General features: G+C 33.9%; 2 protein-coding genes across 5 annotated transcripts in view; both read right to left on the bottom strand.

The window, feature by feature from the left end:
* Positions 1-1,670: 1,670 nt before the first annotated feature.
* LOC105317862 (elongator complex protein 2) lies at positions 1,671-17,304 on the bottom strand. Its single transcript, XM_011414646.4, has 19 exons — positions 17,127-17,304; positions 16,401-16,491; positions 15,876-15,955; positions 15,634-15,778; positions 15,121-15,201; positions 14,146-14,222; positions 12,677-12,746; positions 12,104-12,271; positions 11,751-11,947; positions 11,153-11,275; positions 7,289-7,441; positions 5,655-5,846; positions 4,552-4,708; positions 4,193-4,323; positions 3,498-3,690; positions 2,869-2,990; positions 2,504-2,625; positions 2,209-2,316; positions 1,671-2,082 (listed from the first exon to the last, which is right to left on the bottom strand). The coding sequence occupies exons 1-19, from the start codon at positions 17,253-17,255 to the stop codon at positions 1,950-1,952; spliced, it is 2,472 nt and encodes an 823-aa protein (XP_011412948.3). The 5' UTR covers positions 17,256-17,304; the 3' UTR covers positions 1,671-1,949.
* Positions 17,305-21,712: 4,408 nt separating this feature from the next.
* LOC105317861 (3-sulfolactaldehyde dehydrogenase) overlaps positions 21,713-25,067 on the bottom strand; it is a 43,451-nt gene continuing 40,096 nt past the window's right edge. For all 4 annotated transcript variants that reach the window (XM_011414644.4, XM_066073098.1, XM_034452872.2 and 1 more), the window contains 4 exons: positions 23,736-23,894; positions 23,262-23,425; positions 23,058-23,116; positions 21,713-22,572 (listed from right to left, as the gene is read on the bottom strand). In XM_011414644.4, coding sequence (XP_011412946.3) covers positions 22,367-22,572; positions 23,058-23,116; positions 23,262-23,425; positions 23,736-23,894 — 588 coding nt within the window. In that variant the 3' untranslated portion in view covers positions 21,713-22,366. The remainder of the gene's footprint in view (positions 22,573-23,057; positions 23,117-23,261; positions 23,426-23,735; positions 23,895-25,067) is intronic.

Below are 25,067 nucleotides of genomic sequence, written 5' to 3'. Positions count from 1 at the left end.
CCCTACAAACTTTCACTACGAATTATCTTACTAGTACAACTTAATTAACAGCAACCCCCAATTAGCAAGTTAATTCGTTCGCGTTATCTTTCAGCACTTCTTCACAGACCGTCCGCTGCGTCGGACGGGATTTTTCTTTCTCGGACTCGAATTCTTAAATATAAAGATGTAGCTGCCACGTGTTGATCCGGTGTTTAAACATTATCTAGTTTTTATATATTATTTAGTTTAGTTTAGTGCTAGTTTTGTAGATGTTTTTCTTCTTTCTTATGTAGTTTTTATTTTGTTGTCCTGAAGAAGGGACGGGTTGTCCCGAAAATTTGACAATATTTTACTTTATTGTTCGTGTCGTTGGTTATTTTTAGTGCTTTTATATATATATATATATATATATATATATATATATATATATATATATATATATATATATATATATATATATATATATAAAGCACTGAATAGAATCAACAACACTAGGCATCTTTAAAGTGTCGGATCTAATATATAGATACTAAGCCAGTAAACTGAATATAAAAAGCACTAAAAATGGCTAACGACACGAACAATAGAAATTGTCAAATTTTCGGGACAACCAGTCCCTTCTTCAGGACCATAAAATAAATTACCAATTTGTTTACAATCGGCTGTTCGAAGAAGGTCGCATGTGACGTCACTGTACCACGTGACCCGCTATCTAATTAACGAGTTTTTAAACATCGGGGCTATAATTTAAATTGATATTATGGCTAATTACCGCTTTTATACCGTTAACAAACTGTTAGATGTAATTATTAGATACACAAGCCAAAAAATGTAAAATGTCCCATACTTTAGAAACATGCGATATGTCCTTTAATATTATCAAAGTTTCCACCGACTCTAGCCGCCTATTTTTACCACTAAATTTGTACGTTGTATTACGTATGTGTATAGCTCTGACTTTTTATCTCAGTGTTTAAAGGGTTCATACTTCTAAAATAATTATGATCTATATTAATGAAGATTGCATGTATAGTATCAGGCATTCGGCGAATTCTTCTATTTGTGCACACATTACGCTTCGCACTTCTTTGTTATCATGGTTATAACAATAAAGGTGGCGACATTGCAGAAAAAATACATAACCCGCGTTAGCGGATTATGTACATTCTTTGGCAGTAATCGCTACCTTCATAACCCGCATGAATCGTCAAAGAAAGCATTTATTGTTTATATTTACATCTTTCTTTTAACTTATTAATAAATTGAGTATAAAAAGTCTGACATCATCATGATTATTTCGTGCAGATTTAGATCGCTGTAGGTTACGACCAATCGATAAACAGGGCGTGTCGATTTCAGTCCTGTCAGTTTTCTAGATTTCGACCAATCGATAAACGGGGCGTGTAGATTTCAGTCTGGCTGTTTCTATAAAGCTATGAATTGACTACAAGTTTTCGTTAGAAGTAGAGGGAATCATACTTGGTAGATGTAAATATATAGCAATAAACATCTTCCAAAATTCATTAAAATGGATAAATAGTCGAACATGAACTATCAGACTGATGATAAACACCTGTCAAAAGTGACTAAAAATGCTAACAAAAGAAAAAATAATATAAACTTTAAAAATAACAGAAGTACTGCCCAATTAGTTTGATGCAATTTTAATCAAAGTTGATTAAAAATGTTTAATGTTACATTTTGTCTAAATGTGCAGACAGAAAACTCAAGATACTGGACAAAAGTATAGCCGGTGATCCATATCAACTGTATTTTCGATTAGCACTTTTCATACAGTGGTCTATGGCAATCATTGTGTACTTAAAATATTTCTGCATCAATGCTTTCAAAAGTCATATAAAACATATCATTTGATTTATTTATCATTTATTCAGTTTGTACAATAAATGAAATTGCAAATACTTTGTATAAAAAGTTAACGTAGAATAATTTATGTAATAATGCATTCATAATTTAGTGATATCTGTCCTGTATAGTTTGACACAATGATCCAAACTGCAGCTAGCAATTTCCTGTATTTTCTTGTCTCTTAGTTGTGGAGAGAAGCGAATCCTCTTCACAGTTAGATGGTGAGATTGCCTGTAAAAGAAAACAGTATGTATTTGTTACCTACTGCACCCATAAACACTGCCACTGGTTATTAGTCTGATTGATAGAGTAATATTTTCTCTTAAAACATCAAAACTTGTATTGTTTGTCTCATACCTTTGATCTAGCTCTGCTAAGAGAACCCATCCACTTGATTTATCAGCAGTATGTTTCCAGGTATAAAGTGTGATTCTCCCATTGTCAAGACCAGCTGCAAGCAAGTGCCTACAATGGGAATGCAACATTCAGAACAATTTGAAAATAGGCTTAAAGTTTTACATTGAAAACCCTGCAATAAACTGAAACATGCAGCTTCTGCAAATCCACAGCTATGCCTATTACATGCTACTCCAAAATAAAATACAAACATGCAGAATTTAATTAGAGTGTTGACCTTTGATGATGACCTCACCTGTTGTCAGTCAGGAGGTAACTGGAGACATCAATGGCGGTAACTGAGTCAGGGAGTGTCACGGAGTCGACCGGCTGACAGTCACCACCCTCACACAGACCAGGGTTCTGCCACACAATGATCTGCAAAGCAGCAAAGTACAGGTATTGTTATTATAATGGCATATGCATTGTAAAACATCAAAAATTTAAATCTTTTAGTGGCAAGATGTCAGTGAAATAGTTGCATAAGAACAACTACCTTGGTCACAAACCAAATGAAATACTGTAGAATCCTTTGCACTCTAGACAACCTTATAATAATATGTTTTAAGACACCTCTCTCCCCCATGTGGACAAAAAATTTAGAGATATCAAGTATTTCACCTTTTTGTCCCTTGATGCTGTGAAGAAATGTTCATCATTAGGACTCCAGGCACACGACCAAATGATTCTTGTGTGGACTGCCGTTTTCTTGTCTGTTCCTGTCAATTTACTGAAAAGGGGATCTGTCATAAAAAAAGATAAAAAGTAAACAAAAAACTTTCAATTAAACAGGAAAGCCATGGGCCTTTTAAGCAATTCTTCTACAGTACTCTACAACACTTCTATGAACAACAAAATCATAGCGTGTCAATTCATGGAAAAAGAAAGATGGGTGTCTTTACAAATGACATTATAAATAGTAAATCAAGTGGGGAAAGAGTAACTGTTGCGCACATTTTCATGCATGTGCATTTCAAAAAAAAATCAATGATCTTATTTAGCATGTACTGTACAGTATCTATCTTTAATACCTTGCTGTATTTTTTTGTTAAAGTCATCAGTGTCTCTAGAAGAAATTTAAAGATCAAATAATGGCTGAGAACCTTGGGTTAAGAAATTATGATCAAGGATATACAGTGTACAGACAAATGTGTAACAATACAGATTTTCTCACACCAAAACTCTCAACATCCATCTGATTTTCGTTTTAATGGTATCTAATCATAGTACCGTAGTTGAGCAATAAGTACCTGACTCTGGTTGATCTGCTGTTTTCTTCCTGTACACAGCCCACGTTCTGTCCCTGGACACAGACAACAGGAAGTTACCATTATGTGAAAATGCCATCTGAGTGACAGTGAGTGTGTGGCTATGCAGGGAACATAACTGTGTCCAGTCAACAGTATCCCACAAGATGATGCCTGCAAAGTCTGCTTTAGCTGCCTGTGTAAAATAAACAAGAGGCCCAGGGGTTACATCACTCAACTGAGCAACAATAGCCAATCTTATCAGCATTACAGTATCAATATCATCTTGACAATTTAGTACAGCAGATCTTCACAAAAAGTTAAATTAAATCTTCCACTATTTATCCACATGTTTCTATAGTAAACACCAAGCCCCTTTTGCTGTTTTAGTATTTATGAGAAGATTTTTCTCTGAAATGTTTAACCCCCATCCCCAACTTTGTGGACCCACTTTTCTACAAGACTTGATTTTATCAAACTTTAGTCTGCACAACCTGTGTTTTCACACAATTTTTTGTTTTATTGGCTGAATGCTTTTCCAGAAGATTTATAAAGAATTTTTTATCTTCCTTTGTAAAAATTCACTGGAATTTCACCGGTAAAAGAGTAATAAGATATCGTAAGCAGTTCTACTACATCAGTCTTCATTAAATTCAAGTACATAAAATTATGAACATCATTTATGTATTTACACATACCTTGCAGGCAGAGGCCAGAACCTTTCCACTTGGATCACACGCCAAGGAGAAGATCTCGTATCCATGACCGTACAGCTTCTGGGTCTCTGGCCACAGAGTGTTCTGTAAAAGCTGCTCTTCTGTTGGGGGCTCTGTATAATCAAAGATTTCATCAATCTGAATAAGTACATTTAATATACATTTATACTGACATCTGCCATTTATTTTTTTTTAACACAAATTTGTTGTGCTGTAAAATCAATTTGTGACACCAGTGATATTTCAAGTGAAACCTAATGATGAAACAAGGCACAGGTATCTAAGAAAAGTATTTAAAAGTTTTTATGTAACATTTGAGTTCCGATGTAAATTCATCTGACCTGTGAGAGTCATTGGAGTGAAGTAGACCTCAGGGTACTGATCATTGGGGTGGGGCTGCAGCTCCTTGTCATCTGGAACCCTCTCCCCAGTAAACACCGCCTTGTTGGACAGTCCCAGAGCAGGGACACTAGCGCCCTCGGGCCGATTCTGAGCTTCCTGTCCAAGGCAAATTGATATCACAACTTTTAAAAATATTCATGAAATATATGAGGTCAGGTACCTGTGCATTATACACAGCTTTGAAAATCTATGCCGATGTTACAGAAATACCAATCCCAACCCCAACCAATAAATGTGTAAAAAAAAAAAAAACAGCCAGCCAAAAGTTTAGTTTTAGGTTGACAAATATCTAGGCTCTGAATTTATCTATAAAAATTAACTCTGTCTAAAGAGCATGAAAATCATTGGTCAAGCAAGTTTTTGGTTTTTTTAATTTTAAGTTTGTGTAGTTTAGTTGGTTTGAACTGGGGTCTATTGGATTTAAATTTGCGGACTGCCACCTGTTCCACTGGATCAAGTTCGCTTAAATGTAATGGGCATTTAAATTGTTTTGTTATGTTCTTGAGATTAAGGGCACTACTCTGTTTATCCTCCAGCTAGTAATTTGCAGGTATTTGGCTTAGGGTTATATAATTTCTGGAACCAGTAACTGTAACCACTTGACAAAAGTTGGCCAATGACTTACAAGTTTTCGTTAATTTTTTACTTTTAATTATGGTTCTATTTTCAGAGATTTTGTATGACTTTTGTTTAATATGTCCAATCCACTGGAGCTTTTTAAATTAACAGTTTTTCCCCTTGGAAACCTGTACCCCTTCATTTCAACTTCAATTATATGGATGCGATTGGCACTCCTTTGGATTCTATGATTGTTGTTTAGTCTGACATTGATAAATGGCTAACTACGTCTTATCTTATTTTTTTCATGTTCGTGGGGTTTTTTCGCATTAGAACAGGAAATAATTCATGTTTTGCTGAGAGAATGGAGAAAAAGGGGAAAAAATAGCGTGAAATAGGAAAGGGTAACTTTAAGTGAATATACTGACCTAAAAATTCAAGCAAAACAATATTCTCAAATGTAGAAATTAATAAATAATCTTACCTCTTTCTGAAGTTCTGTTTTTAGCTCTTTACCACAAAGGGAACAAAAATTCTCAATAAAATTTCGGGGGGCCTCAAAAGCTCTTATGACTTTTTCATCAGCCCCTGAAGCAAACTTATAGCGATTGATGACAGCTAGACATTGTAGGTCATATCCATGGACCTGTGGCCGGGCAATCTCATACCAAATTTCCTGAACAAAATGAAATAATATTGAGTAATCTTTGGTGGATGATGAAGAAAAGAAACTACAAATTTAAAGTAGTATTTTTCAACTCTTTTATGTATATAATTTTAGCCAATTGATACATAAATCATAAATATTCCATGCTATTACAATAAAATATTACAATAAAATGCTCTTATATATTAACCCTAAATATTTTAATCTTTTGAGCTTATCTACGAGTTCAAGATTAAGAGTACTTTGGAAGGCTTTGGATTGTCATTAATTAAAATATTTTATCTCAAATAAAAATATGTGCATGTTGAAAATGCTGTTTAATTTTGTAATATTTCTCATTAAACCTCAAGTGTTAGTGATATGAAATTTAACAAATTTACCGGCAATTATATATCAATAAATTGTCCATTTTCAAGTTTTGAAGAAAAGTGAATGTGTTTTAATGATGTCTTGTATATATCTGTAGATCATCATCATTTTCAATTGTATACGTCACTGCAAACATATTACATTTCAATATGCTAGAGCTGAAGTTAACAAACCTGGTTATACATGTAAGACTGATATTTTTCTGAATTCAAACAGGAATATCATGAATTCAAGAATATAAGAAACAAAACCAAATACATGTATGTTTGAACTATATTTAAGCATTATATACCTTATATCAAATATTGTTATATTCAGTAGAATATTCTCACTATATAACTCTATATAGACGAATAGTCAATAATTGTAATATTAGCTCGTCCGAAAAATATTGACCGGTCAATATTTTTTTGATATTGACCGGCTAGGAATAATATCTAATGAACATTCCCTCTGTTTCAAATAATCGCCTCTGATTTGTTGATTTGTAAACGATGACGTAAATAACCTTTCGCGACTCCAAAACAAGGTGACGTCATAATAGAGAGTCAGTCAAGGCAAGTAAACAACGGACGCGCAATGCAACGGTTTGCTATCATAACGGATATAAGGATTTGCGAATTTCTGAGAAGGAAAATCAGGTAGAACATCTGTATGTTAATTCTTACGGTCGGCGGAATATCACTAGGCACCGTTTGATGCGGAGGATATATTGAAAATGAACTTTGCACAAAATTGAATTCGTGAATTCTTTGTTGAGCTGAAAAAATTACGGCGATCTGTTTTCAATTACTTTCTTAAAATTTGATTTGTTTCTTCATATAACAAAACAAATACTGACTGTGTTTTCGGGCAACATTGATTATATTAGCCCCCTTGGGACGAAAATATTGCCCTCCGCTTCGCGTCGGGCAATATTTCGTCCCTCGGGGGCTAATATAATCAATGTTGCCCTCAACCCCAGTCAATATTTGTATAATATTTTTCATAACTACCTAAAATATAAGTCCATAGGCATTATAAGTTATATGGTTTACTTAGTCTACCTCCCCTTGAAAATCATATTTCCCTAGCATACATACCTTTCCTTGTTTATATGTGGTGGGAGCATGTAACCGCGTGGTTTGGTCTTTAGAAACAGACAACACAAACTGACCACCGGTGTCCCAGCTCAGATCCTCCACCTCATCAAAGTGGCCACTTCCTGTCACCACCGGTCGCCATTGCTTACCACCCTTAGAAGAAAATTTTTACTGTTATGACTGGGAGATACATGTAAATAAACATAGGTAATCACAGATTACAAAGCTCACCGAGACGAGGCATCACCCCTATGAGACCACCTTTATCATATTGTATGAAAATCATACTTTATGATCTTGGATATTCATGGATTCTGTTTTGACACAAAATCATATATCATCTGTTAAAAAATTGTATGATAATCATATGTTCATATATTAATCAATATAATAATATAAAATTAAATATTGCATCCTATCATACTAACAATATATATCATATAATACAATAAAATACTGCAATAAACAAAGATGATATTGTAAATATGAAATGACATTGTATTGTGTTAAACCTTATTGTATTTGATCACATAATACAACATTATTATATATAATACAATATTGTATTATATGATACAATATCATATTACAAAGTACATCATAACATTGAAACATATGATATTATATTGTATAATATAGTATGATATATTGTATTGTATGATATTTATATAATATGTATAATATTTGATACATAATATGATATTGTATTATATGATACAATATAATTTGATATAACATTGTATCATATCAAATGATACAATATTATGTGATAAAGTAAAATATTATATAATACAATATTATATAATACAATATCATACATACATATTGTATCATATGATACAATAATATATCATATAAACCAATATCATATTATACAATATCGTATGATACGATAATATATAATATTACAATATGATATAATACAGTTTCGTGTGATATAATTGTAAATTACAGAATCCAATATCATATTATACAATATCGTATGATACAATATAATATTGTATCATAATATACAATACTATACAAAACAGTATCATGATACAATATCATATCATAAAATATCAAAAAAATTGATACAATATCATATCGCATTATATAAGTTTTTACAATATAACATATGATATTATATTGTATCATATTGAACAAAAGTGTTTCATATCATACAATACTTTATCATAGGAATCATGTTATATCATTTAACAACAACCTCATCTTTCTATCAAGCAGGTTTAAGTGAGGTAGGAAATTTCTTTAGCATCCTTGATAATGGAGATCAGGCTCTGCATCTGAAGCAACCTCTGCGTTTCATTTATAATATAGTTAAATCAACTATGCAAGCTATCATCTATAAAACATGTGACCTGTTCAAAAAAATCTAAACCTCATCCAGCATCCGAAACCTTTAACTCAGATTCAGCATTCAAGCCTGTCAGGTGCATCAGTATACATAAGACACATCTCCATGCAAGTTTGGTGAAGTTCAGACCAGTAATAACTAAGATATCATCATCAGAGGGCACTAGCAATTAAAACTTAACCTGCTCCAGCATCCGCAACCTATGGCTTAGATTCAACATCCATGCCTGTCAGGTGCATCTGTATCATAAGACACACCATCCATTCAAGTTTGGTGAAGTTAGGACCTGTAATAACTAAGATATATTTTTTAGCATCCTTGATAGTGGAGATCAAGCTCTGCATCTGAAGTTTCCTCTGTGATTCATTCATATTACAGTTTAGTCAACTATGCAAGTTGAAATATTACTATCATCTATTAAACATGTGACCTGTTCCAAAAAACTTAACCATATCCAGCATCTGAAACCTATGGCTCAGACTCAGCATTCAAGCCTGTCAGGTGCATCAGTATCATAAGACGCACCATCCATTGAAGTCTGGTGAAGTTAGGACAAGCAATAACTAAGATATAATCATCAGAGGGCACCTGTTTCAAAAACTTTAACCAGCTCTAAAAACCTTAACCTCCTCCAGCATCCGAAACCTATGGCTCAGATTCAGCATTCAAGCCTGTCTGGTGCATCAGTATCATAAGACGCACCATCCATAGCAGTCTGGTGAAGTTAGGACCAGCAGTAACTAAGATATCATCATCAGAGGGCACCTGCAACAAAAACTTTAACCAGCTCTAAAAACCTTTACCTCCTTCAGCATCTGTAACCTATAGCTCAGATTCAGCACCCAAGCCTGCCTGGTGCATCAGTATCATAAGACACACCATCCATGCAAGTTTGGTGAAGTACGGACCAGCAGTAACTTAGATATTGCTATCAAAGGGCACCTGCAACAAAAACTTTAACCTGCTCCAAAAACCTTAACCTCCTCCAGCATCCGAAACCTATAGCTCAGATTCAGCACTCAAGCCTGTCTGGTGCATCAGTATCATAAGACACACCATCCATGCAAGTTTGGTGAAGTACGGACCTGCAGTAACTAAGATATCATCATCAGAGGGCACCTGCAACAAAAACTTTAACCAGCTCTAAAAACCTTAACCTCCTTCAGCATCTGTAACCTATAGCTCAGATTCAGCACCCAAGCCTGCCTGGTGCATCAGTATCATAAGACACACCATCCATGCAAGTTTGGTGAAGTACGGACCAGCAGTAACTTAGATATTGCTATCAAAGGGCACCTGCAACAAAAACTTTAACCTGCTCCCAAAACCTTAACCTCCTCCAGCATCCGAAACCTATAGCTCAGATTCAGCACTCAAGCCTGTCTGGTGCATCAGTATCATAAGACACACCATCCATGCAAGTTTGGTGAAGTACGGACCTGCAGTAACTTAGATATTGCTATCAAAGGGCACCTGCAACAAAAACTTTAACCTGGTCCAACAACCTTAACCTCCTCCAGCATCTGAAATTTAGGACTCAGATTCAGCATCCTAGTCTTTCAAGTCCATAAGTAGGTCCAGATGCATCATCCATGCAAGTTTGGTGAAGATAGGACAAGTAATAGCTTAGATACAGGACATGCAACAAAAACTTTAACCAGGTCCGGACGCCGACGCCGACGCCGACGCCGAGGGTATAGCATAAGCTCCCCCTGACTTCGTCTCGGTGAGCTAAAAAATGCTTAATGTATAGCTACCAAATCCAAATGATCCTTTTAACTCAAGTTAATATCCCCAACATTTACATTCACACTCTGTAAAAGATATTGTTCCTTATGTCCACTTGAGGTACTGTGAAAATACTCACAAATGATACCCTCCATTAAGAAAATATCAAAACTGAAGTATTTCTTTATTAGAAAATAAGGGACTCTTCTTTTCCTTATAGTGACATTGAACTAGCAAAACTGACCAAAGCTCAAGTCAGGACATATTTAGAGGTCAAAAGCAATCTTTGTGTCAAATTTTAGCTTCTAATCATTTAACATCCCTATAGGTAATAAGCAATGTTTATGTGAAATAGGAACTTCCTTTGTTTCTCCATAAAAAAGATACAGACTGGACACAGATTTTTTGCACTTTTCCTACCAGTGACCATGACCTTGCCCAAATGACCTTGGGTCAAAGTCATGTCACACACACAGGCAAAAAGCATTGTTTGTGTAAAGTAAGAACTTCCCATGTTCTCCATAAAAAAGAAATGAACCAGACCTGAATTTTGCACAGTCAGACAGATGGACAGACAGAGAAGGTGATTCCTATATATCCCCCCCCCCCAAAAAAAAAACTTTGTTTGTGGGGGGTATAATTATGACTTCCTTTACACATATTAATCCAAATTTCACTAGCACAAGAGCATAATAGCTACACACATTTCAAATACCTTTTAAGGCAATAATTGAACAAAAGGAAAAAGGTTTGCAAGGTTACAAGTGATGAATTCAAACCTCATCCAAGGACCACTGATGGAATGCGCCTTGATAACCATGGGCAATGATAGACCTTCCATCCGGAGCAAACATTCCTCCGTATAATCCCAGGGTATTTCCACCAACCTCTCCGACCCGCATCTGTCAATCAAATTATTGCTTTTAACAAGTTGCATTACTGTGGAATCATTAGATTTCATGGTGGCTCTATTTTCGTGGAATTTGTTGGAACATCTCATCCATGAATTAACATCCTCCACAAATTAATAAATTAGGGTTTTAAAATCATATTTCATTATATCATCAAGAGAATACAGGAAATTACGTCCCCATGAACCTGTAAAATTTAAGGAATCCATGACAATTGGCCCCAACAAATTTAAATGATTCCACAGTACTAATAAAATTTAATCAAAGCAATTTACTTACATGCATGCAATGATTGCATGGCTCACCATAAAAAAAGCTATTTGATTTAAATATTTACTTCCAGAACTCTGAATATTTTCATAGCAATACTTCGACAATTTTCATCTACAGAAAAATATCCATAATTCTTTTAGGAATAATAAGCAACAATTCATGTACTGACATTAAACTTGGCAAAACCACTGACTTGTTCAATCCATACTCCAGAATCCAGATCTGGCATCCAGGTAATCATTGTTTTGTCCATTGAGGCTGACAGCAATCTCATTGGCTGATGATTGGAGGTTTCCATGACTACAGGGAGTTGCCATCGTATACTATAGATCCAGTTTTCATGTCCACTTAAAACTGATTCCAATCTCACAGCAAACATGTGTTTTTTTTCTATTAAAATTAAAACACAAAAATTATTCAGTATGGTAACTCAATTTGATCAAAGAACGTTGCATTATATATACAAATTGAAGAAGTACTGCTGCAGCAGTAACAATAATAATTTGATAATAATTTTGAATTCCCTTCTGGTAGTCAGAACTTTACCTTTGTGTGTAAAGCTGAAAGTGTTTTCTCTCATTTTTATTTCTTCGTCTATAGACAGCTGTTTAACAGATTTGATGACATCATCAATTCCAGCCTGTCGGGATGACAGCCTCCAGATTCTGATGAGGTAATCCTGACCAGCACTTGCCAACATGATATCACCACCATCTTTTAAAACAATACCAAAGAATTAAAACACAATATCAACAACATATTATACCTTAAGTTTAAGACATGAAATATTTAATTAAACCTCTCAAATGCAACATATGTAGGGTAACTGCAGTCCAATTGAAGTTAAATTCCTACTAGATTTCAATCATCAATGTGAACTATAGAGAAAAGAATTTCTGTATCTAAACCAACTTTATTTTGCATTTTACTGGTAGTAAGCTTGTTTAACCACATTTTTACAAGCAGATTACCCGGTATACGATATGAATATTTAATGTCTTTGCCAACAAACAGTGGCTGTTGGAAGCTGCACTTTTCTAACATCTACAGGGACCATTTTAAAGTTTTTATCCACTTCATCTTTAGGTGAGGCATCCACAAAACACATGACATGATTACCTTCCACACAGAAGTCCACCGCTCTCACCCAGTCCTCATGACCTTGTAGAGATATGACCTTGGAGAAAGTCTACAATTTTACAAAAACATAAAACATCATAATATATTGAATAGAAGAAAAGTATGCATTTATGCAATAGAAATTCCAGTAGATTTATTAAAGATTATTACCAAAAAAAATAAATTTCAATATAAATGTTAATCTTTATGAAAGTTAAAACTAAGTATGTTTCTTCATTACAATGAAAAAAATAGCCCAGATATTGATATGGTTGAATAAAGTAATAAGCATAGGTGTCGCGACCAGGGGGCTGGGGGGAGGGGATGACCTTAAATTTCATCAAGTAACCTTAGGTCGGGGTCATGCTGCATCCAAGACATTATAATTCGAATTATAATCCAAATTATACTTCGGTGCCAGCACAAACCAGGCAGTCACAATAATTCACAAAATATTATATTTCCGATATGATAGCAAACCGTCGCTTTGTGTGTCCATTGTTTCCTTGCCTGGACTGATTGCCTATTATGATGTCATCTTGTTTTGGAGTCACAAAGATTTATTTATGTCACCGTTTACAAATCAATGAATCAGAAGTAGTTTATTGAAATATATAATAAAAATATTGACCAATTAATATTTCTGGAACGAGCTAATATTACAATTATTGACTATTCGTCTATATTGAGTAATAAAGTGAGAATATACTACTGAATATAACAATAAACAAGTGAAAAGCTGTCAATGTGACAGCAAATCGGTTTTTCTTTTATGTGAACTGTATCCATAATCCATGTCAACCCGTATCCAGTGAAATGGAGTACCCTAAAGCAATATTTTGCCAAAAAATGACTAAGTTTCAAAAGCTTGTATTTTTTTCATAAATAACCAGAAATCAAAATCCTAGCAATATGTACACCTCTGATATATGTACAATTGATCTGCAAAAGAACAATTTCCTATCTTGAGAACTATAGGAGGAGTTATCCGTACAATGAGGGTACCCTATATGCAATATTTTGCCAACAAATGACTAAGTTCAAAAGCTGGTATTTTTTTCATAAATTATCGGAAATCAAAATCTTAGCAATATGCACCCTCTGATATATGTACAATTCGTCTGCAAAAGAACAACTTTCTATCTTGAAAACTGTAGGAGGAGTTATCCGTATAATGAGGGTATCCTTTTGGCAGCCGCCCGCCCGCCATTTTCACCATTTTAATAACTGGATTTTTCCGTTGGAAAACCCAGTTAAAAATATTAAATAGTTCTAACCTTGTTTTGGGATTGTAAACAGTTTTGATTCAATCAAATTCATATATATTATGACCATAACCTTGTTACTTGATGACCTTGAATCAGGATCTTTTGAAAATTGAAATATTATCAAACTATGCAATATCCAATTGTTTGAACAAACAAGTCTGCCATATGTTTCTCTTAAATAACAAAGATAGCTTGCAATACCTGGAAAATCTTGAAATCATCGTGTAAGGCATATATATGAACCTTGTGGTCATCACATCCACAGGCCAAGAGAGGGACTGGAAAATTGAAAATAACAAAATGTTGCAAGTGTTTGAATTTTATAGTAAAAATATATTTTTTTTTAAATATTAGTGTGGTATCAAGTTGCTTGGCAAAAAAAGGCACTAAAATTGCCACTGTCAAATCATAAAATATGAGCACCATAGAAGAAGATGGAGAGAAGAGTGTGGTTCTTCATTAAATTATTTTTATTCTACAAAAGATGAAGTTCATCTGGGGTTTTCTTTAATTTACCAAAGATGAAGCTCACCTGAGTAAAGTTTACTACTTTTAAAAACCTGACTTAAAAATTGTAACATTGATATATGGAAAGCTTTAATCATTATGAATTCAATGGTATTCATATAAATGGTTTGAACTTATTTTATTGAAATTAATCATATGGATTGGAACAAGTTCTAACAACATACTAGTTCTTCTCTGCAAAAGATAAAATTATGGTATATAAATGTCCAATTTACATGTATGTTTGAAAATTAAACTCCAGCTGTTTTAGTTCATCTGAAATAGGTTTACCTGTAAAGGAGACCTATTTAAATGTGTTAAGAATTTGTGTCAAAAGTGGCATTACAGGGATAAAAATTCAAAATTAATTTCTATTGATATTGGATTGGCGGTACAGGTTTTTTTTTTTTTGTATATTGAAAAATGAATTTAAAACTTACAGAATTGCAAACTTTACTTAAGTCTTCTTTTGCTCAAAATGAGCAGGAGTGAAGCAGCTCATCAGTTATTATAACTTACAACATGTATTCCCCGGTTATATGACAATCTGTTACTCGGTCACCTAATGAAATACATGCATTTCCAACTTTGGCATGAAATATCTGTAAACAGTTATTGTATATTGTCAATGTGTGCTAATGCATTGTTTTATAGTATATGGAATATTACCTTCCTCAGATGGTAGACAAACAAGAGAGATGTCAAGAACAAAACCAGAGCCAAAACTGATGCTTTGCAAGGGGGAGAACTCTAAAAAATAAATGTGAAAGGTACAGAATCATAAATGAATCATATATTAATTAAAATAAGAATCTTCACACAATCTGAAAAATAATAAATTGGATTTAAAGAATAAGTGCAAACTTAAAAAAAAATAAGGTTCAATGCTAATGTATTTCAATATATTTAATTGAATTTCTTAATGTATGTTTCAATCTATTTAATTGAATTTCAAATACAAACAAAAATTGACACACATTTAGGCAAAAATTTACAGTAATACTAGCTGCTTCAAATCTGAATTTCATTTTGTAACAATAAATTTATTTTCTTCTGGCACAATTAAATCAAATATTGATTTCGTTTAAACAGATAAAAACACCATAGAAGCTCTTGACATTGTACCTGTAGTTATCATACAGTTACATATTATTAACGTAATATATAATAATACAATCTAACCATTAGTTCCCAAATCCATCCATATCATAATCTGGGAGTCTGTGGAGCCTGTAACGACGTATGTCACATTCTGATTGGTTAATTCTAATCCATTCACTATTGTGATTGGTCCAGAGTGGAAATCAAGAACAGCTGCTGCTTTGTACTGTGAAGATCAAAAGATGACTGATCAGAAAAGCTCTAGAAAGCTTCAAACGAGAAATCAACACACATTTATCAAAGTGCATGGCATTATGATTTACCTGACCATCTTTTTCCTTTTTCCATACAATTGCAGTTTTGTCCACAGAGCCCGAAATAAACCGTTCATCACAAAGCTGCCCTGTCAGAACAAAAATTAAGTGTACATGTACATGTATAGTTTATTTATTCAAACATAATTTTTGGCACCTTAATCTCCAAGATTAAAGATCAGATATAGTTTGTAGATCTACCGGTAAATTACCAGGTATTCAAGATTCCAAGATTTAAAAAAGAAATATTTTAATAGTAAAGATATTATAAATAATATAACTGAATGGGTGATAAAATGAGATAAAATAAATATGAGCCAATTATTGAGAAAAAGGTCTCATGACATAATACCACAGTGCATAAAAAAAACTTAATAAACTTCAAAAACATTGCAACATGGAGTTTGTTCAACATATGATATACCAATTTCTCATTAACACACATATAAAAATGTAGTGTTAAAAAATGTATTGAACTTATGTCAGAAATAAATAACACAGAAATTTACCAGCTTTCAAGGTGATTATACTTACTGTTTGAATTACTGATCCACTTGACACAATTCACTCGATCAGAATGCTTAATCAGTGTTTGGGATATGGTTCCATGTCCATTTGCATATCCCTGAAACACATGAAGCACCAGTGGGATAATATAAGTTGTATTAGGCAAAATAAACAAGTAATCTGTGAGCCAATGCTCACTATAGTGATCCCCCCCCCCCCCCCCCCCCTTGATGTGAATATACAAAAGAGCAAAGTCAACATTTAACGGGAAGCTGACAGTGAATTTGTTTTAATTTAAAAATTAATCCCACCATATAGCAAGCCACAACAAAAAGTGTGTTAAAATTTCAAACGGCTGTGATTGATAGTTGCAGAGAAATCTTAGACAAAAAATTTATCTAAAAATTTAGGTTAAAACTAAACAAAGTCGTAACAAAGATGCATATTGACAGTGAAATTAAGGTTTCCCCTCCATATCATTGTCAGTTTTCTGAGGATCGTGTTTCAGATCAATTCATTTCAAATGGTTTTATGTGTACTTTATTTTTATTTTTGAATGTGACAGACGATCATATGTGTTCATTGTGCATTATAAATATATATATTGTATAATCTTCCTGTTGCCCCTTGAGGTCCGTTAATTGGTCAATAAAGAGTTCAATTAAATTGAATATTAAAAGTTTGTAAGTATGTGAAAATATTGCATCACGCTGTCACACAACACCTTGTGAAACGTTACGTGGGATATATTACCTCTGGGTAATAAATTGCTACAGCATGACTGGCTGCAAAACAAATCACCCCCGATGACGCCCAATCCAGACAGTGAGGGGTTCTGTTACAGCCACAGCTGATATAAAACGGCTCTACATCACACATCATGCAGGGGAAAATGTGGAATTGTATTATACCGGATATGATGAGATCGAAACTAAAATATGAGTTAAATCGTACCAATACATCCGGAATATATATATATAATTTTATATGACATGGTAGGTCATGTAAGTTTTGATATTGAAATATAAATGCTTTTAAAAAATATAAAGTACATGTATTAAAGTATTGATGAGCGGAAGCATAGCTGAGCGAAAAGAATCAGACATGCATAAAAATGCGGGAGCTGTTGGTGTACTTACAGACCATGCACCTGAACATGATGCACAGGTTCAGAAGTTTTTCTTCCCGGGGGAAGGGGGTGTCCAATGTATAAGTTCGTTTACCGGGGACTCAGGAATGAGTAAAGAAGGAAATTAACAGTGAAATTGAAGATATAACTGTAGGAATATGCTAACCCCACCTCCAAACGGATTAGGATTTTTACGATTTTTTGGAGAAATTTATTTTTCGCTAGTCAAGATTTATTTAATGAGCCCCCCCCCCCCCCCCCCCACTTTTAAAAGTTAAGTGAACAATCAGTGCCATTCGAGGAGTAAAACGAGGAGACAATTAAAGTCCTAAGTTAAAAAAAAAAAACTTTTGTTGTTATATGATCTTTGAACAATTGAATCTCATCTTCTAACTCAGGAAAACTTCATTTCTACAGTAAAATATTTAATTATATATAATAGTATATTATTAAGTTGCACTACATGCTTTATGCAGAGAAAACAGTTCTAGGGACTATGAAGAACTGTATAAAATTGTCTTGCATGCTATAGCCTTTATGTTATAATATTCTTTTGTCAGTCATTTGATTTCATTATTGACCGTATGCCAACACGGTGATGCCAATAAACCATTGTAATGAATTCACATTGAATTGAAAACGGTGATACGTGACTGCAGTACATATATATGGAACGCCATGGCTGCCTTATGTTAGATGATTTTATTATATGCTGTGGGTCTATTATTATATGCTGTGGTTCTATAATTATATGCTGTGGGTCTATAATTATATGCTGTGGGTCTATTATTATATGCTGTGGTTCTATAATTATATGCTGTGGGTCTATTATTATATGCTGTGGTTTTATAATTATATGCTGTGGTTCTATAATTATATGCTGTGGTTCTATTATTATATGCTGTGGTTCTATAATTATATGCTGTGGGTCTATTATTATATGCTGTGGATCTATTATTATATGCTGTGGGTTCATAATTATATGCTGTGGGTCTATTATTATATGCTGTGGGTCTATTATTATATGCTGTGGGTTCATAATTATATGCTGTGGTTTCATTATTATATGCTGTGGTTTCATAATTATATGCTGTGGTTTCATTATTATATGCTGTGGTTTCATTATTATATGCTGTGGTTTCATTATTATATGCTGTGGTTTCATTATTATATGCTGTGGGTTCATAATTATATGCTGTGGGTTCATTATTATATGCTGTGGGTTCATAATTATATGCTGTGGGTTCATCATTATATATGCTGTCGTTTATTCGAAACTAGCTATTCGAATTCGGATTTCTCGTTTTGGAGTTTACATTTACAAGCACTTTCAACTGACACCAAGGACAATGGTCGTGTGACCTTGACTGAGACCCATATGCTAAAAATTGCTTTTCAGAACTTTGTTGTCGCCGGGCGCAAAGTGTTTCACAAACACATCTTGTTTCAATTTATCAATATTATACTTTCAGACAAAGCAGAAAATGTGTTTGTGTTTTAAATCTTTTATACAATAAAAAATGATTAAAATACTGAGTATGCAAAATTGATTTCTTGTTTTATTTACTATTATCAACTATAATAATTTAAGCTTTACTATTAATCGTTGATGTTTTAAAAGATTCTTTAAAGGGAGTGTGCTATTAAAAATCAAGTACTAGCTTGAGAATCTATACTGTCATTTGAGAGTACGTTACTGAAAGTCCAAGTAGCTCAAAAAATTCTATGTCTCGGCATCTCTCTTAGCGCAGCCGTACGTGTTTGCCCACGAATTCTATCAGGACACATTTTTATGCGTCCGAATCGTATATTGTTTTTGTCCTGTTTGTCTGTCTGTTGTCAACTTTAACCTTCGCCATAACTTTTGAACCATAGGAGAAAGAGACTTCGTATTTAGTATGCATACTTCACTAATTAGGTGCTTTTAAATGACACATAGGATAATGAGTTTGTGACCTTAACTGTGACCTATATGCTAAAAAATTGCTTTTTCGAAATTTGTTGCCGCCGGGCGCATAGTGTTTCACAAACGCATCTGATTTTAATTTGATAATTTGTTTGCCCCCCAAATGCACCGTTACTGTATTTCTTTTATGGATCCGCCATCATAAATTTATTAAGAGAGTGAGAAAATTCTGATCTTAAATTCATGTCATTTAATGAATTATGAGTAGTTTTTCAAAGGGAAAAAAGCCAAGTTAACCAAAATAAATACAAGATGTGTTTGTGAAAAACTATGTACCCCCAAATCTTCGATGACAGTGGCATAAAATACCGCAAAATTGAATCTGTGTTGGATTTCCGGGCATTGGGCGAGGCTGAATGCACATCTCTACTTCAGTTCCTCAGACAATAAAAGATAGTGTTTTCAACATTGCGTACATGTATAGAAAAGGTAACGCACTATAAAAATGTGTCCTGATAGAATTCGTGAGCAAACACGTACGGCTGCGCTAAGAGAGATGCCGAGACATAGAATTTTTTGAGCTACTTGGACTTTCAGTAACGTACTCTCAAATGACAGTATAGATTCTCAAGCTTGTACTTGATTTTTAATAGCACACTCCCTTTAAAGAATCTTTTAAAACATCAACGATTAATAGTAAAGCTTAAATTATTATAGTTGATAATAGTAAATAAAACAAGAAATCAATTTTGCATACTCAGTATTTTAATCATTTTTTATTGTATAAAAGATTTAAAACACAAACACATTTTCTGCTTTGTCTGAAAGTATAATATTGATAAATTGAAACAAGATGTGTTTGTGAAACACTATGCGCCCGGCGACAACAAAGTTCTGAAAAGCAATTTTTAGCATATGGGTCTCAGTCAAGGTCACACGACCATTGTCCTTGGTGTCAGTTGAAAGTGCTTGTAAATGTAAACTCCAAAACGAGAAATCCGAATTCGAATAGCTAGTTTCGAATAAACGACAGCATATATAATTATGAACCCACAGCATATAATTATGAACCCACAGCATATAATAATGAACCCACAGCATATAATTATGAACCCACAGCATATAATAATGAAACCACAGCATATAATAATGAAACCATAGCATATAATAATGAAACCACAGCATATAATAATGAAACCACAGCATATAATTATGAACCCACAGCATATAATAATAGACCCACAGCATATAATAATAGACCCACAGCATATAATTATGAACCCACAGCATATAATTGAACCCACAGCATATAATAATAGATCCACAGCATATAATAATAAACCCACAGCATATAATTATAGAACCACAGCATATAATAATAGAACCACAGCATATATAGAACCACAGCATATAATTATAAAACCACAGCATATAATAATAGACCCACAGCATATAATTATAGAACCACAGCATATAATAATAGACCCACAGCATATAATAATAGACCCACAGCATATAATTATAGACCCACAGCATATAATTATAGAACCACAGCATATAATAATAGACCCACAGCATATAATAAAATCATCTAACATAAGGCAGCCATGGCGTTCCATACATATACATGGACGATACATAGCATTGTGTTCATAAGAAATATTACACATTAACTAAAACCTTCTTCATACCCCATGTTAAAGCTTTAAATATCATACAGGGGCGGATCGAGAGAGGGTACGGGATAAAAAAAAATGCAGCCCACACACCCCTTTGAAAAAGCAAAAAGAGAGAGAGAGAGTGTGTGTGTGTGTGAGAGAGAGAGAGAGAGAGAGAGAGAGAGAGAGAGAGAGAGAGAGAGAGAGCATACAATGTTCTTGGGTATTATCAAACGGCCTCATTTCCTCATCAAAATCCCAAGAATTCAGAAGCTTTTTGTTGCCCCCCCCCCTTTCTGAACAAATAATTTTCTTGGGTATTAATAAATGGCCTCCCACTCATTGCCTCTGAAAAAATATCCCGGGCCGCAAGTGTACCTCAATTTCTCCTTAACTACCCCATCCTCCCTTTTAAAAAATTCTGAATCCGCGCCTGTAATAAGCTTCTCAGCTGAGATCGATTGTAAAATCTATAAACTTATTCATGACGTTTACATCAAGGAAGTCCCCTGTAACATGCATTAGTATACAGCATGTTTCGAAGTCCATGATTTTCATTTTATTTTAATTTTTTAAAATATTCTGAAGATGCTAGTCTGCACAAATCGGATCAAATTCAAGAAAAGAACATCAACAAATACGTGTTTTATGCGTTTATTTTATTTACAAGATTTAATATAATACATGTACATATGGTATAAAATATAATTTTATATCACATAACAAACATAGGAATGAATGCTTTTTAAAAAAGCCACAAATGTCTGTATAATATTTCCGTATCAATTTGAACACAGCATGGTATTTAAAATGCAATGTCAGGTCACATGAATGAACAAGAAACAACAAAATCAAAAGACACTTGAAATTAGATTTAAGCTTAATAATATATGAAACTTGAAACAAAGAAGAAAATCGCATATAACAGTAGACTTTTCCCGTGACAATAGCCAATCCATAAAATATTTACTCTGGTTTTGAAGATTAAGAGTTTTAGAATATAACAAATATTTATTAATATACCATACATAATATACCATACATTAATATACCATACATGTTTTTCACAGTAAAATACACGTAATAACATAATCATAACTATTATATACTAGTACATGTAATATACATGTACGTATTCATTGCGTTGGTGGTTTCCTGATTTCTTACTATAACTATACATTTCTATGGCACCAAAACACAGCTAGCTTACTGTTATCAAGTCCTTTTCTATACACTGGTGTCATTGATCACGTTATCATAGAGAACATTCATCCTCTTTCATTTTCCGCGAGAATCTCGGCTAGAGTCCCCCCATGCACACGTACTTCAATTCTAGGAACTCCTCGATCCCATATCTTCCTCCCTCTCTCCCAAGCCCTGATTCTTTCCATCCCCCGAGAGGGACCTCGGGACACGGGACCACCCCCTCATTGACCCCCACAATACCCGCCTCAAGTCGCTCAGTCACTCTCCAGATCTGGCTAAGGTCACGTGAAAATAAATATCCTGAAATTACAAGTATAAAAAAATGAAAGTAACCATCCAGAGGATATTCGTCAGAGCAACACGTAAATATATTTATTATATACTCGAAATCAGAGGCTTGAAAGACATGGACATGCAGACAAAGGGAAGGCAACATGAAGGTCACTATACACTAATTGGTACTTAAAATATTAAATGGACCATCCTATTTTCACCCCTTTAATATCCCATTTGATTGGTATGAACAAATTTTTGTTTCCCTTTATCTAGAGATGCATTGTTCTAATGTTAATTTTGTTAGAATTGCAAATTACATGTAAAAAACAGGTCGAAAACATGAATTTTTACGGATTATGGATGGGCAAATTTAAATGGATGCCGGACAAATTGTACTAAGAAAACCTTACTGCAGCATTTTTTTATTTAATATTTTGATTGTTTATGAAAAAGGTCTTATAGATCATTTTTTATTTGGAGCTAAATAAACGTCAATGCCTTGAACTTACCAGCCAATCCCCACTGAGTGTCGTTGGCCATGATCACAGCTTCGTCTTCTGTTTTGAATCTGGAAAAGGAGTTATACAGGAAAAGCGTTAAAGATACATGTCACATCAGTAAAACACGACATTATATAGGATCCACGGACAAACTATAATTTCATAAATATGTAAAGCAAAACGAACTAAGCATATTAGTAAAATGACCCTAACCTTAGAACTCCAGCGATGGGACCAAATATCTCCTCCCTAGCACACATCATTTGTGACGTCACCTCTGAGAGTAGTGTAGGATAGTAGAAATTACCCTGCCCCTTAGAACCACCCCTAACAAGCCGGGCTCCATGTTGAATGGCATCTTGTACAAAAGAATCTATCTATTTAAAAGTTAAGAGCCACGAATGTTAATTTTTGTATTAATACATGTTTATATATATACGCATGTAATAATATAACGCTACTTGAAAACATGTGTAACAGGTAAATTAAACAATTTTAACTACATCAAATACATTTCAGTCTTTTAAAATCATTATGAGCTTGACATAGAACAAATCAGAAAACTGTTTGTAGTCAATGAAATAATTGACAAAAAAATTTTAATCAGTGTCAAAATATTTAGCGGCCAAAGTTGATCAAGTTTGATTTAATTGTAGTGAGTACTGCTTTATGTTTGAGTAGGCCTACTTTTTGAACTGCCCTCTGGTTGATCAGTGGCCCCTGAGTGGTACCAGGTTGGAGTCCATCTCCTGTCCTTAACTCGTTGTCCATTTCTTCAGCAAGCCGAGTCACAAACTTGTCATAAATGCCTTCTTGTACATATATTCTGTTTGCACTAACACATGTCTAAAAACACGAGGAAAAACAATTTACATGCTGACAATGATTTCAGTATCTCCCTAAAGATAGCATAGTATGCTTTTATGCACACATGTATTTAAGATTAGTTCACATATCACGGTACATTGTTTATCGCCAAATTTACAAACATTTAGAGAATGCTTAAGTTGCAATCAGAAATAACCCAAGTTGAAAACACAACTTACAAATAATGTACTCGCAAAAAAAAATTATAAAGGCAAATACAATCACGTTGAACACGTCTAAAATGTATATCCTGTGAGTAGTATAGGCGTCTGTTTAACCCCCCAAAACAATGGGCTATTGTTTAAAAAAGAACAATAGGAGAACAATGGGGAGTATCGATTGGGGACAGGTGGGGACTACCTGTCCCACCTGTCCCCCTAAGATTTTTAACCCCACAACACAATGGAGATTTTTAACCCCCCAACACAATGGAGATTTTTAACCCCACAACACAATGGGTATTGTAGGGGGGGGGGGTGGTCACCCGACCCGATATATGTAGACCCCCAAAACACGACAGGGTATTGTATGGAGATGACAAAAGCAAGTATTTGTCATTGACCTTAACAAAGAGGAAAGGGAAAGGAGACTTGAGTGTAGTAAAACTGAACGTGTACTTTTAAAACCGGGTTAGAGTAAGGACACGATCCTATGAATGAAAATGGAGTAGATTGATTACCCGAGCGTAGTTAAAAAAAAATTGATATGGAGTGAAAGGTGTGCTTTTAAATATACAGAGAGGAAACTATGAATGGAGATCGGCTAGATTTGAATATCGGTGTTGTTTGAGTAATGATACGGAGATTGGGTAGATTTAAATCTCGTTGTCGCTTGAGTAAAGATACCTGAACGTGTATAAAATTAACGGACGGAATAGACTGGTGTAATGAATTCGTAATGAAATATTTTTTGGTATTTGGTTTTTTTTTATATACTTTTTTAATAAATCGTTTGGTTGATGCTTTAAATCTTACAGAATGAGTTGGAAAAAAAAAACTTCGAAAAAAAATTCAAGTTTGATTATTTTTATTGACAAAAGAAAGAATTCAAATATTATAAGACAAATGACACATTGACTGTAAATAAACAATAACATGAAATTTATTGTAAAACGTTGTTTAAAAGGTTTGTTTTAAAAGAAAGGTTCAAACA

The sequence above is a fragment of the Magallana gigas genome, chromosome 10, assembly GCF_963853765.1.
Source record: "Magallana gigas chromosome 10, xbMagGiga1.1, whole genome shotgun sequence".
In the NCBI taxonomy this organism is placed as follows: Eukaryota; Metazoa; Mollusca; class Bivalvia; order Ostreida; family Ostreidae; genus Magallana; species Magallana gigas.
The sequence above is the reverse complement of the archived record's forward strand: the minus strand, read 5'-3'. Positions and strand labels throughout refer to the sequence as shown.

Excerpts from the sequence above, each read along its gene's own strand:
- LOC105317862 (XM_011414646.4), bottom strand. The coding sequence starts at position 17,255 with ATGATGTGTGATGTAGAGCCGTTTTATATCAGCTGTGGCTGTAACAGA. Across the intron at positions 4,709-5,654 it reads AAACAGAACTTCAGAAAGAG|GAAGCTCAGAATCGGCCCGA; the intron begins GTAAGATTATTT and ends TGCCTTGGACAG. Across the intron at positions 2,317-2,503 it reads TACCTCCTGACTGACAACAG|GCACTTGCTTGCAGCTGGTC; the intron begins GTGAGGTCATCA and ends TTCCCATTGTAG.